Source organism: Copadichromis virginalis, linkage group LG4 (genome assembly GCF_057382275.1).
Source record: "Copadichromis virginalis isolate Kocher_CV1m ecotype Utaka linkage group LG4, C_Virginalis_male_GT1.1, whole genome shotgun sequence".
NCBI lineage: Eukaryota > Metazoa > Chordata > Actinopteri > Cichliformes > Cichlidae > Copadichromis > Copadichromis virginalis.
The window spans coordinates 18,097,160-18,110,017 of NC_140621.1; the positions used below are offsets into that span (position 1 = coordinate 18,097,160).

A 12,858-nucleotide genomic window follows, 5' to 3' on the forward strand; every position below is an offset into this window, starting at 1 on the left:
GCTATCTGGTAACGGATACGACAGTTTGTAAAGTGACTTCTTCAGACAATTTGCTATAATAGGAAAAGCACAAGTGGTTGTTAATAAAAACAATTCATGCTCTCAGTAAGCAAGTTGACTGTATGTTTAACTGTTGATTCGGTGGTAATGTATACATACACATATAACCTCAAAATCCCTGCACACGCTTGCGTTTGCTCAGCAACACATCTGTCATTTAGTCACTAAGACATGATTCAGAGGCGCTCTAAGTATCTATACACGGGAACAACCCAATTAGTGTGTGTAGTTATGTCATGGCTCAAGCATCAGCATAGATCAATATAATCATTACTCCAATTTTCCCTCTTGTCATTAACAGTTGCACAGAAACTCACTTCCACATTTGCATGCATTCATGCCTGCATACACAAATACCGAAAATACCGAAATCACTTTTCATTTTCTCTCCCTAGGAAACCTGCTGGTTTCAGAAATGTGAAAATGCAGGGGATTGCTGGAAATGCAACACTGTCACACTTAGTGGTTGGAGTAGGCCTACACAAGCACACACACACGCACGCACACAGTGTGAAATGATGACACATTCATTCAGTGACACCTGCATCTTCTGTGATTAAGATGAGCATCCACAAAATTTGCAAGTTTCTATATTCACACTGGCATACTTGAGTTATTACCCCCCCCCCCCCCCCCCCCCCCCCCGCCACCACCACTACCACCACCCCCCTCTCTCCCTCTGTCTCTCTGCCACACACACACATACACATCATATAGGACACCTGCATCGTGCTGATATGGGAACTTGTGTGCGTTGCCACAAGAACACACGTACACACCTCCTCTGCTCCTTCCTCCTGTTTCTGTATACCCTGGCTGGGCATTGTGACTATACTGCACATGCTGACATCAGCAACCAGATGCGCCCCCTATACCTCCACCACAAACTCAAACCACACACACACACACACACCACTTAGGAAGCGTATATCAAACAAGTCTCGCGGGATTGCGATGTGAAAATGCAAACAAATGTGATTAATGGTGATCAGAATGGTCCACTGTTACAGAACCACCCTCGTTAATTGACTATTAATTAAACACCCAGCAACTCCTCTGTCACCTACTGTAGCCTATACCTCATTCGTGACTTGCACGGATGGATCTGCTTGTTTGATACTGGGACATAACGTAAAGTCTGCAGCTCATTTAACGGGGAAAAAGTGAAACATTATTAAAAACAGCTGTCTGCACACAGGCCTACCTGTAGGTAAGGCCTATAAAGGCGTTTACCCACTGCACACATGGTAAAGGATATGGCCATTCGGTGATCTTTTTGGCGTATTTTCTCACGAAGTTGTCCTCGCTGAAAATGAACAGCGAACGGTTGACAGTGAAGCAGTTCTGGCGTACGGGGATGGGGTTATACAGTGCCATTGTCCGGGCTCTCTGCGCCATAGACTGCTTGTACATTCTCTGGGCCCCGGGCCCTCCAGGTGGGCCGTGGCCATGCCCGTGACCATGCCCATGACCGTGTCCGTGGCCGTGTCCATGGGGTCCTCCTTGCCTGCTACCACCCCGGCCTCCCGGGCCTCCTCCGCCAGGTCCTCCGCCATACCTGGCTGGTACCTCGTCTCCGAACCGCGCCATTCTCTGGACACCAAAAGCCAATCTTCACGAAGCAGCGGAGAAGGAGACCAATGCTCAGCTGTGCAACCACACAACATTACATCCCATCTGGATCAGAACGTCTCATATGCACAACGGGTTGTCTTGTAAGCTTATGCTGAACACCTGCACCCGGCGAGCAGTTTTGCAGCGCTTGGTTTTAGCAGACGAGGACGCCCATGTACTGTCTCCTTTTCTGTGCGTCTCTGCCAACGGCCAATTGTGGGTGTGAGGAAATTAAATGTGTGGTCGGTTGGCTGACTGGTTGCACTGTAGGGTAGTGCTGTGGGGTTTCTCAGTCTTTGTCCACTCTTATGTCCATATAAAGCAGGGTTCGCTCCCAACATGAAATCATGGTGAGACTGTAGCGAGTTAACATGAATGTTTCATGTTGCCTACGGTACAAGCCTGCCTCAGAGCGCACCCGAGCTTCCTGCACCTTGCTGGACGTTTCATGTCTTTGCTCTGACAACGTTAACGCCCGAGTATAACACAGGCCTCGATAAATAAGATTGTTAAAATAAAAATAAATAAATAATAAAACAGCTTACAGCTATCCACGACAGTCACTGGCGTTCAGGTCGGCATTTTGGAAACAGTCGCGTTTCCACAGACTTAAAGGCATTGAAATGGAAAAGCTACTATTATTTATTTATTTCTGAAACATCCGCAATGTTTGGTACAGTGTGTGGTAATAACGTGGCTCCAGCCACCTTACAGTTGTTTTACCAGTACACTCCACAAACCTTTGGACCGGAAAAATGTGACATTTGCTATTCACGAGCCTTATTTCAGAATGTGAAATTTCAGAAGGCAGCAATGAGACAGAACAAATACCGTTTTTCCGTGAATCATCGGTGTCAATGCTGTCTTAGGTGGAATAATTTTCTCAAACGATTTCATCAGCACCCATCATCTTCTATCCCTCACCTGCGTGGCCATCCAGAAGCCGAGCAAGGGACACGCGAGCGACGGCGTCAAAGACAAGGGTAAGACGGTCGCTTCTCCGCCGCTTTACACCCTCTCATGATCTTGGTTTGGCCATTCTAGGTGTAGCAGTACGAAAGTCCATCACCATTCCCGCCTTTAAAGAAAAAAGTCTACCTTCGTCCGCACCGATGAGCTCAAATGTCCTGGCAGAGCGTCCTTCGTACCTCTCGCTCTCTCCCTCTCTCTCTCTCATTGGAGTAGTCCGTTCCTCAAGGCCTCGTCTCTTCTCTGCTCGTCCGGCAGCCCCCAAGGGGAGGGAGAGAGGGACGAACGGACAGGATGGATCGATGGATCGGTGAATGGATGGTGACAGGATGAAAGGGAGGGGACTGACTGTTTCCCTGGGATTCGGGCCCGAGTCTGTCTATAAATGAAATAAATCGCTCCTCGCGGTGTCTCTCAGCTTGTGTGAACTAGAATGGGAGTCTGCTCAGTTCTGCAGCCAGAGCACATGACGCACGCAGCGCGTCCAACTTCCAGACCTGTGTCAGGGATGGAGGCATCGCCTACTCGCCTGTTTCTTTTAAGGTGATTCGGGCTACATAGCCCTGTCCGGCTGAACTGAAACACAGATATCCCGCTGTTGTCAAACTGAGGCGGACACTCTTGTCTGTCTTCTTCAAAATAAGTATTGTAGGGACTTTTTTATTAGGAGCGTGTGTGCGGCGGAGGGGAACTGTGCGCGCGCAAATGTACGTATGGCGACGGGGTGGGAAGGATGCTGGGGGGGGGGGGCATTATGCAGCTCTTGCAAAGATACAGCTGCAACCCAAGCTGACAATGACTGCGCGCACACGGGCTCGTCAGTAAAGGCGCGTCAATGTGTGTACGCGCGATCCTGCGTGTGTTTGTTAGGGAAGGTGGTGTGTGCGTGTGTGTGCTTGTGTGTGTGCGCGCGCGCGGGAGGGGGGGGGCAGGCTATTCTTAGCAACAGACATTTGGAAATTAATGGACGAAGAGAGCACTCCTCACTCCCTCCCTTCCTCCCTGAAACTGAGTCTAGGATCTTCTTTCCTGCCCTCATCGCTCCCTCACTCTCCTCTCCTCGAGGCTTTCATCATCGCTCCACCGAAAACACCGGTGCCTGCTGAAGGTGTGACCATATGGTCTGCGCTAAGGCTCAAGCAAAACAGCAAATATTTTCAGTGACAACACAGAGGGGAGACAGGGGAGGTGGATGGACGGCGCCGAGAGATGATGTGATTTATTTCATAGTGACAACATTTCTGCACACACCACCATTCCACCTTAAAGCATTTCTTTCTTTTTTTCTTTTTTTTTTTTTTTCTTTTTTTTTTTACCTAAAACACATCGTTTTGAAAGCAAACCTCCAAGTGGACGCGGGAGAACGGTGGCAAAGAGCTGTTGTCATATGTAATCACCCAATATACACCTTCAGCAAAATGCTGGTGCCACATTATATTAAGCCCCTAAGAAGAAGAGAGAAAGCCCAAAGTCTGGTCCAGGACAACATCCCCTTGTATGTGAGCTAATTGATTGACTCCACACATAGCCGTGTCAGTGAATGGGAAATCATCTAGCATATAGAGATTTAAGGGTGCCTGGCAAATCTAACAAATCGAATCAGCAGAGGCGTGCGGCACGTGTGAAAGCCAGTCGATACTTTGCCACCTTAAACGCCTCAAATATGTCAGAAGGGGATCGTTTTGCTCTGTGTGCACTTAAGCAAAGAATTCGGCCATGAGAGATACTGACCCCTCTTCAAGGGCATGCAGGATACAAAATTTAAATGCTGATCAGAAGCATCGATATTCTGGTAGATACATTTTTTTTACTGTTCTTTTGTTTTGTTGGTATTTTACTTTGATACAACTTTGGCAATACAATTGTATTTCAATACAATTTCAATTCGACTAAGAAAAACCTGATGACTGCTATCCTTGGCATCACTTCAGGACAATGGACAGCACCACAATTCAGCACCGTGGAGAACAACGTGAAATCAGAAACAAAGCCCCAGTGTTACAAACCTGCACGATTGCGCAAGTTCATTGTAGGTCTGACTCACAGGGAGATGCCACTTCAGACAACATGGTTCATGTTTGTGTGCGTATATACAAATTGCAATCCATTACCTTCATTTATTTAGCCACAATCCATTACATACCCATTTTCCAGCAATTGAAGCTGTTTCGGGCTATTTTTCTACTACCTTACACCATAGTCTTAGTGATTATACTCAGCTAACTGCAGTTCAGTGTAATTCTTCAATTAACTTCTTGTTTTTTTTGTTGCTTTGTTTGCTTGTTTCTACCATTTTCTTTCTGTCTGTTGCAGTATCCTTTTGTGGGGGGAGGTATTTACTTTACTTTATGAGGTTATTCATGATAGTTATGATTTAGGCGATTGGGAGTAAAGTGATTTTCACAAATACACAAAGATAAAGATCTATGTGAAACACCTTTGTTGTATCATGAAGGAAGTGCTGAAACATTATCATAGCAGAAGAAGAAAAGTTAATTGTAGTACTTCCAAATTTATAATTTCTCAAATTTTACTATTTCATTTTTTCTAGAATTAGGCCATTTGTGTGTATTTGAGTCCGACCTCAAATACACACAGGTTCATATTTTTACTTAAAATATATGTAAGTAGTACAGGAGAGTGACAGTTTCAAAGGAAAAAATATGTTGTAATTCTCTATTTTGCATCATTTTTTTTTTTATTAATGATTAGCTCTAGTGTATTTTAAAAGAAAAGACAAACAAATCATCTTTGGATTCTTTTAAAAGTAACCAGATAAAATAATACAGCAAAGTTTTTCTTTTTTTTAACGCCAAGCACTCCAGTAGCCATGTGCAGGGGCACTGAGTTGTGGGCTTTCTTGTAGTCACTCTGGGCAGTGCCCAAGTTGGTCTGCCTGATACTGCCTTAGAGTCTGTCAGCCAGGAGCTGGTGCTTTGGCCTTTTGGTGTTACTTGCAATGCCCTTCTGAGCTGTGCTCATGTATTACTCATGTGCCTACTCATCTTGGTTGCTACGATGCCTGAGAAGAGCTTCAATGTAGTGGAGAGGTTGGTAATGGCCAAGTAGTTGTTGGGATCCTTCATGATCAGAACTGTTCTGCTCTGTGTGGATGAGAACCTGCTGTTAGCAGACCATATATTTGTGCTCAGTGATCATGGAGATCTGTTAGCTTCTTCAGCCAGTAGGTACGGATCATGTCAGGTCCTTTCTTTATTCTGGAGACTTGTTGTTGGAGGTTGCTGTGGTCTGCTCTTAGGGGCGCCAACCACTTGTTGTGTGACACCTCCTTCTCACAGATGTTTTTCCAGTATTTGTCATTTTTAGCGCTTGTTGGGTCTGCCTTGGTGCTATTCTACCCTTTTACCTGAGAGCACACCCTCAATGGATTTTTGAAGAGCGTTTATTCTCTTGGCCTCTGCTTGTCTGGTATATCTCTTCAGTCTAGTGCCCAGAGCTATGCCTCAGCCTCTGCTATGAACATCTTGTTGTACTTTTTTTTTCATTCTGCACCTGTCCATCATGATGCCCTTCTGCACCTCACTTAATTGACTAACATCCTCCCGCACATGTTCTTCATGCTGAACTTCCTCTATCTGAATCCTTGATCTCACTGGGTCAGCTCACTTAGTTGCATTCCATCAATTTGATCTTCTCAGTTCTTGTACATATGTGCCCACTTCTCATCAATGTGTCCCAGTTTCTCAACACCTAACACGGAACCTGTTAAGCCAGGCAATGTCCCTTGAGTACCCCTTGCCCAAGGTAGGCTGGGGTAGCATGCAGGGCCTAGCTTGGGGATCCTTAGTGAATGAATCCCTGGCCAAGATTCAAAACCACAAACCTATTGTTCTAAATAAACACAAGAAAGTGAGTTTGGCAAAGACGTTACGCCTTATATCTTGTGACAAAATGCAGAGTTGGGATTAGTTAACACAATGATGTATTCATTATTCATTATTAACCTAATAAGATAATTATACTCTGTGTCGGCTGTTACGTTTCCTTCTTGTGAGTTATGTGCGTTAGCATTTAAATAACGTTACTAATGATTGTCATTTGAATCTTGTTTTTGAAACATTGTCTTTCCAAAACCTCTAGACTGTTACATGCTGTGTGTGTTTGTTCATAAATGTGTGTATTTACACTTGTGTGTGTTGATCTGTGAAATTATCTATTGCTGTTCAGTGCCAGAGGCTTTAAGGAGCAGCTCCTTCTGTCCAAACCTGTTATTCCACACAGCCGGCATAAGAAGCACTGCGGAGCAACAACACCAAGGCCACCCATGCACAAAACATTGTTACCTCACCAGAGCACACGAACTGTCTCTATAAAAAAGACTGTGGTAAATGATAAACAGGCTGTATTTATTGTGATTTTACTTCTATGACTGAAACCACACGTTTTTCCTTACCTCTCTCATTTAGTGGAAGAAAGATGTTTTGGGCAACCCAGACTTTAGTTCATATGATGTTCACAGTAATAATTAATTTCATAAGAAGGTGCAATGGTAAAGATGCTGACATTGTTCATATCTGTCATAGGGGCATTGTTTTTTAATCCATCAAGTTAAATATCACAACTATCCCGCATACTTTTCCTGTTAAGTGCTTGTAATTGTCAGTGCAGTATGCTGACTGCTTTTTTAGAACTTCAGGTAGTGTTTTAAATTCAGTTTGGGGTCAAAAATCTGTGCAAAAGTCTCAACATATGCCTCATTTCTTTTAATACTGTCTTGAATTTGTCTTGGTCTGCAGCAATAGTTCTCCAGGTTTTGTTATGATCAAAGTTTTTCTTTGGACAATGGCTGCTTTTTACTTATTGTCAGTCCAATCCTTGTACCGCACCATTTTAGAGGAATTTTTATTGTTGTTGTTTGTTTTCTGTGAACACTGACCCCAGAATTATCCAAGCATCAAAATGTCACCTCAACTCAAGGGATGAACAAATTTTAAATTGCATCTTTTTAGACTCTTTGTTATTAGCAGCCTCTTGCAAAAGCACAAAAGAAGAAAAAAATTGCAAAGCAGGAGGTGTTGGAATTACAGAAACAATGTTTTTACTTGTTATACTTTATTTTCATGTATGTTTGTGCATATACAAATTGCACAGCACTGTAGAATATACACAAATACGGACAACACGGACATCTTTGAAAAAAAAATAATGTTTCTGCATAACTGGCTAGAGAACCAAATTAAGTTTGACTTTAGTCAAAGAAGGAAGATGAATAATCAGGACAGAATTACTCGTCAACCTGTTAAAAAATGATGGAATCATGGATGTAAATGCAACACACACAAAAGCTAGTCTATCCCATCCGTAGAGATTGAACATGTCTGAATAGTTCTCTGTTGTTTTTCTTCCTCTGTCAGATGTTCAAATAGCGGGTAGCTGTGAGGCTGCAGCTCAGAGGCGAGGACCTAAAAAGGAGTGTCGTGACTCAATGATTCATAAGACTGAATAATTCAATCGCTGGATGCATGTAGAGCACTCCGCCCCTGCTGAACCCGGCACTCCACAGACCAGTCGCAGATTTTCATGTAAACCTCTGTAACACTGGCTCACATTATACACAGCAAACAAAAAACGACAGATCGCTCTAAGGGTCAAACGTGTTATTTTCCTGTTGTTACAGCATCATCATCTTTACATAACCTGAATTCTGAGGTATTTGAGTACTCAGGTGTTCAGCCTCAGAAAACTGTGTGTGTGTGTGTGGGGGGGGGGGGCTGATTCAACAGAAGGCATAGTGATGCCTCCAGGAGAATCTGACCCATGATAATTCAGTGAATCACAGAGCCTTTAAATGAGTCCACCAACTGGGAATTGAAATATGAACCCACTCTTCATAACGCTTGTCATGGCTGGATGAATGTAATGCTGGGGGCAGCAACATGGCATCCAACAACGAAGTGGGAATCACATCAGTTGTATGAGGAGGAGATATGTGTGTTATTGTGGATGTTCACTGACTGAGACCAATACTATAGGCTCACAGAAGGAGCTCAAATTAACCTTTTTTATGCAGGGGATTCATGCGGATGTTTGGAATCACGTGCACACATATCTGTCTCTGTAGGAGGAAGGATGGTGGACTAAAGTTTATCAGTGCTAGAAGAAGCTCACGTTTTACATTTTTAAACATCCAGAATTATTAAGGTAGTTATAAGTAGAGTAAAGCAGGTGGTCCTCTACATGGAAACATCTTTTTCACTTTATCTTTGCATATTTAAATCACATTTTAACTTCAATGTAAAAGCAATGTACTTCTTGTGGGGGTAAAGGAAATACCTCACTTTCCTTCTATAAGAGTTTGCCTGGATACAAACCAAAAGAGGGAGCAGGAGAGTGGACGTGCTAACCTTAGTGGTAAGTAGGCCAAGTAAGCATTTTTTTTCTCCTTGGGATTATCCAGTGAGGATGAAGTCATCATCTCCTCTATGAACTCCCTCCTTTCTCCTGTTTTTTTTTTTTTTCACATTCTTCATTTTTACAGCTTTCAAAATTTCGCACAGATTCAGAGTCACTCAGTGGATTAATGAAATTGTATAAACTCTTTTTATACATTTTTATTACTTTCTATGTTAGCTTTTTTTTTTCTTAATCCAGTTTCTGCATAAGTTGTCATGAAAATCCTGTGCAGCAGGTTAAGAGATTTAAAGCCTGGCAATTACAAAAAAAGATCTTTGTGTATATTTTGTCAAACACTATTGATACAGTTAGTAATGAACAAATTGGGAAAAACACCACCTCCTGTGTGGAGGCTTAAACATTTTTACTAGTTGAAATGTGCTGATTAAGCTGATTCAGTTTGTAATCATGGGCATTCAGTTCCCTCCAGTGTTCACATGGATAAATTGCAGCATATGGTTCCCTGTATTTATTAAACCTGTAAGAGAGTTTGCTCTCACTGAGCCTTAACTGTGGCTGGAATTAATGTACATGAAGGCGTGTTAGACATATGGGTCACATATATATGAGACCAGACCACAGGATCTGATACTGTTGACCATACTATTTTCCCTCCACAGACTTAGAAATCTGTTTATCCCAGGTTAAAGGACATACAGTGATGTGTAAAGTGTTTTCCGTCTTCCTGATTTAATTTTTTTTGTATGTTTCTCACACTTAAATGTTTCAGATCATCAAACAAATTTAAATATTAAATATTAAAGATAACACAATAAACACCAAACTTCAGTTTCGTAATAAAGGTGTTTATTAATAAGGGGAAAAAATCCAAACACTCATGGTACCATAGCAGTTCGCCATTAAAATAAATAAATAAATATTTAAAAAGAAATCTGTATAGAATATCTTTTGTATAATGTTTTATAGGGTTTTTTGTAACTCTAATTTGTAATACTATTTTTTGTAAATTTATTTTCATTCTTATCCTTTTATATGGTTTGCATGGTACGGGTGGCATTATCTTTGAGATGACGGAGGTCAAACATTTTGTTTTTCCGGCGTTTTACTGAAAAAGAAAAGACTTCGAGCCCCACAATGCTTTGCGTTTCCAACATGGCGCCTCCCATATCTGCTTGACTTATGTCAACAAGACCGAAACGCCGCTGAAGGTAAACGGGGGCTTTATAAGGACACTAACTAATAATACATCGACAGGGACGATGAAAGTGTTGTTGGCTGTGTTAAAGCAAATCCACAAGCCAGCTCTTTGCACCGGTAACCCGCGCTGTCTGAGCTCCGGGGCCACCAGTGGCCTGTTACCTCTCGGGGATGAAGCTCCAATGGTGGGCTCCAGCCCGGAGCTGGTGCAGAAGCTGCGCTCGCAGGTGGAGGTGAGGACGGACTTCATCACTGAGGCAGAAGAGGCTGCTTTTCTGCGGGAGCTGGACCCAGGCCTGAAGAAGAAACGCTACGAATTTGATCACTGGGACGATGTAAGTCAGGTTCATTGTTGACTGAAACTTTAGGAAAGTTGAATGTATTGAATATTTAAAAAGGTGTAGGTGAAGGTGGTTTACTGCACTGTGATTAGAAGTGATTCTGATAGTTTGTCTAACCCAACAACGTTTATGAGGCAGGATAAAATATTAGACACACTTCTGACAGTAATGCAGTCCAACACCCCCCCTATGACCTCAGTGATAAACAACATAAAGTACAGTAGTTCGTTTTTAACTGCATCACAGAGCTATAGCTGTATTCACACCTAACACTGTCACTGATCAGTGTAGTTGAACTGTTTTCTCTTCAGAGTAACACAGGCTGTGAGACCGACTTTGTTTTTCCTGCACATTTAGGCAATCCACGGGTACAGAGAGACTGAGCGTCTGAGGTGGGGCGCGGCATGTGAGGAGATCTTGAATCGGGTCCGATCTACAGCATTTCCTGAATGTAGCCAGCTCCTCGGCCCTGTGCACGTTATAGATTTGGACAAGACTGGCTACATCAAGCCCCACATCGACAGTGTCAAGGTGGGTTTGCCAGGATTTTTGCACAGTGGCTTTCTAAAAAAAAAAGTTGCACACATGGTGATCTTACTCTCTAACTTTTTCCAGTTCTGTGGAAGCACCATTGCAGGGTTGAGTCTGTTGTCTGACAGTATTATGCGCTTAGTGAAGGAGGACACACCCAGTGAATGGCTGGATCTGCTGCTTTCCCGACGCTCCCTCTACATACTGAGGTGCTGCATTTGCCTCATATCTGTCTTAATGTTTCCTAAATATGACGTGTTTGAGATTTTGATTAATACACAAGGCTGAATGGTTATAGTAAAGAAGCAGCTGTGGCAGTTTGCAATTAACAAAGGTTCACCCTGTCCTTTTTACACCTGTGCAGGGACCAGGCCAGATATAAGTTCACTCATGAGATCCTGAAAAATGAGGAGTCTGTGTTCAACGGGCAGAGAGTGCCTCGACAGCGACGCATTTCTGTCATCTGTCGTAACCTTCCAGGATAAGCTCTAATAACAGCAGCAGTTCATCAAGTCCAACTTTGAGGTTTCTGCCAGTGATACTCATGGAGATATCAAGGCTAAGATCTTTCAAGTTTATTAGCGACTATAAATGTGTGTGTTTAGAATGTTTATTGGACGTGACGCTCTTCTGGTCATGCTGTTGAAAAAGACTATAAATTGATTCAATTTAAATGGCATTCTTCTAAATTTGCACTGGATCTTGCCGAAGACGTCGGATTTAAACGTATCTGAATGTTGTTTTCGGTTCACCTTTAAAATGTTGTTTCAGATTTGTGTATTTATACAATAATTTCATCACTTTGTTGCGCTTTTCTAATTCTGTATAATACAGTCTCTTTGTGAAACATTTCCAATGTACCTTAGCAAATAAAATTATGATCTTGAATGTTTAAAAACTTTTAACTGAACACTGTGTGAGAACTCAAAAAATGGTTTATTAATGAATATAATTAGGAACAAATTACACAAATACGCAGCTGGACAACACTTGGAGTGAAGTGCTGTGAAACAACAGCACTTTACTCCAATTCTTTAAGTACTGACATCACTACACTAACATCTAATGTTCTAATTGAAAACAGTGTGTCCTTCTGCTCAATGGTTTGCCTAAAAATGCACTTTAATGTTTATATTGTTTATAATTTCCCCTAGGGATCAATAAAGTATTCTGATTCTGATCAACTTTTTTGTGCTGCTGCCACTAGATGGCAGCAGCACATCTTCTCTGATAAGGCAAATTCATTGCAGAAGGAACCGCACTCTATTCGTTGATCCTAAATGAAAGGGATCAAGACATAAAGTACTTAAACATGACTTCCTGGGCAACCCTAGTTTAGACAAATACTCCTTATGTACTTCTTTAGTCTTTTAACACAGGTAAAGAAGACTGTACTAAATTATTTATTTTATTGTAATGACTGCATATGAGTTGGGTTTCAACACACTGATGACACCACAGTCGGGGAGTCAATATAATAGTATATTGCAGAGAGGAATGGGGATTAGGTCTCATTCAAAGACATGGTGGTTACAGAACTTCTGGGCCTGGGATTAAAAGGTAAAATGCGTCTTTAAAGACGATGTCTGTGATGTGCTAATTATCATGTTTATATTTTTCAAACAGGGGCTCTAGACGCAGGCTGTGGAGGGGCTTCCCGGGATGCCCTGACCACTTCTTCCATACCCATGTGATTTTTTTTTTTTGAATGCTCTGTTGCATGTTGTATCTTTTATCTATACCATCCTTCAGGTTTTATTTTGTCTTTTGT

At 42.3% G+C, this 12,858-nt stretch overlaps 2 protein-coding genes across 11 annotated transcripts in view; one reads left to right on the plus strand and one right to left on the minus strand.

The window, feature by feature from the left end:
* cacna1aa (calcium channel, voltage-dependent, P/Q type, alpha 1A subunit, a) overlaps positions 1–3,236 on the minus strand; it is an 86,092-nt gene extending 82,856 nt beyond the window's left edge. For 3 of the 10 annotated variants that reach the window (XM_085453940.1, XM_085453932.1, XM_085453933.1), the window contains exon 1: positions 1,319–3,221. In XM_085453940.1, coding sequence (XP_085310066.1) covers positions 1,319–1,650 — 332 coding nt within the window. In that variant the 5' untranslated portion in view covers positions 1,651–3,221. Of the gene's footprint in view, positions 1–1,318 lie in introns of all 10 variants that reach the window. The other 7 variants (XM_085453937.1, XM_085453939.1, XM_085453934.1 and 4 more) reach the window with 4 other exon arrangements.
* Positions 3,237–9,965: 6,729 nt separating this feature from the next.
* On the plus strand, positions 9,966–11,997 carry alkbh7 (alkB homolog 7, RNA demethylase). Its single transcript, XM_085453945.1, has 4 exons — positions 9,966–10,550; positions 10,914–11,087; positions 11,172–11,296; positions 11,452–11,997. Exons 1-4 carry the CDS (start codon positions 10,278–10,280, stop codon positions 11,570–11,572), a joined length of 693 nt encoding a protein of 230 aa, XP_085310071.1. The 5' UTR covers positions 9,966–10,277; the 3' UTR covers positions 11,573–11,997.
* Positions 11,998–12,858: the final 861 nt, after the last annotated feature.

Excerpts from the sequence above, each read along its gene's own strand:
- alkbh7 (XM_085453945.1), top strand. The coding sequence starts at position 10,278 with ATGAAAGTGTTGTTGGCTGTGTTAAAGCAAATCCACAAGCCAGCTCTT. Across the intron at positions 11,088-11,171 it reads CCCACATCGACAGTGTCAAG|TTCTGTGGAAGCACCATTGC; the intron begins GTGGGTTTGCCA and ends AACTTTTTCCAG. Across the intron at positions 11,297-11,451 it reads CGCTCCCTCTACATACTGAG|GGACCAGGCCAGATATAAGT; the intron begins GTGCTGCATTTG and ends ACACCTGTGCAG.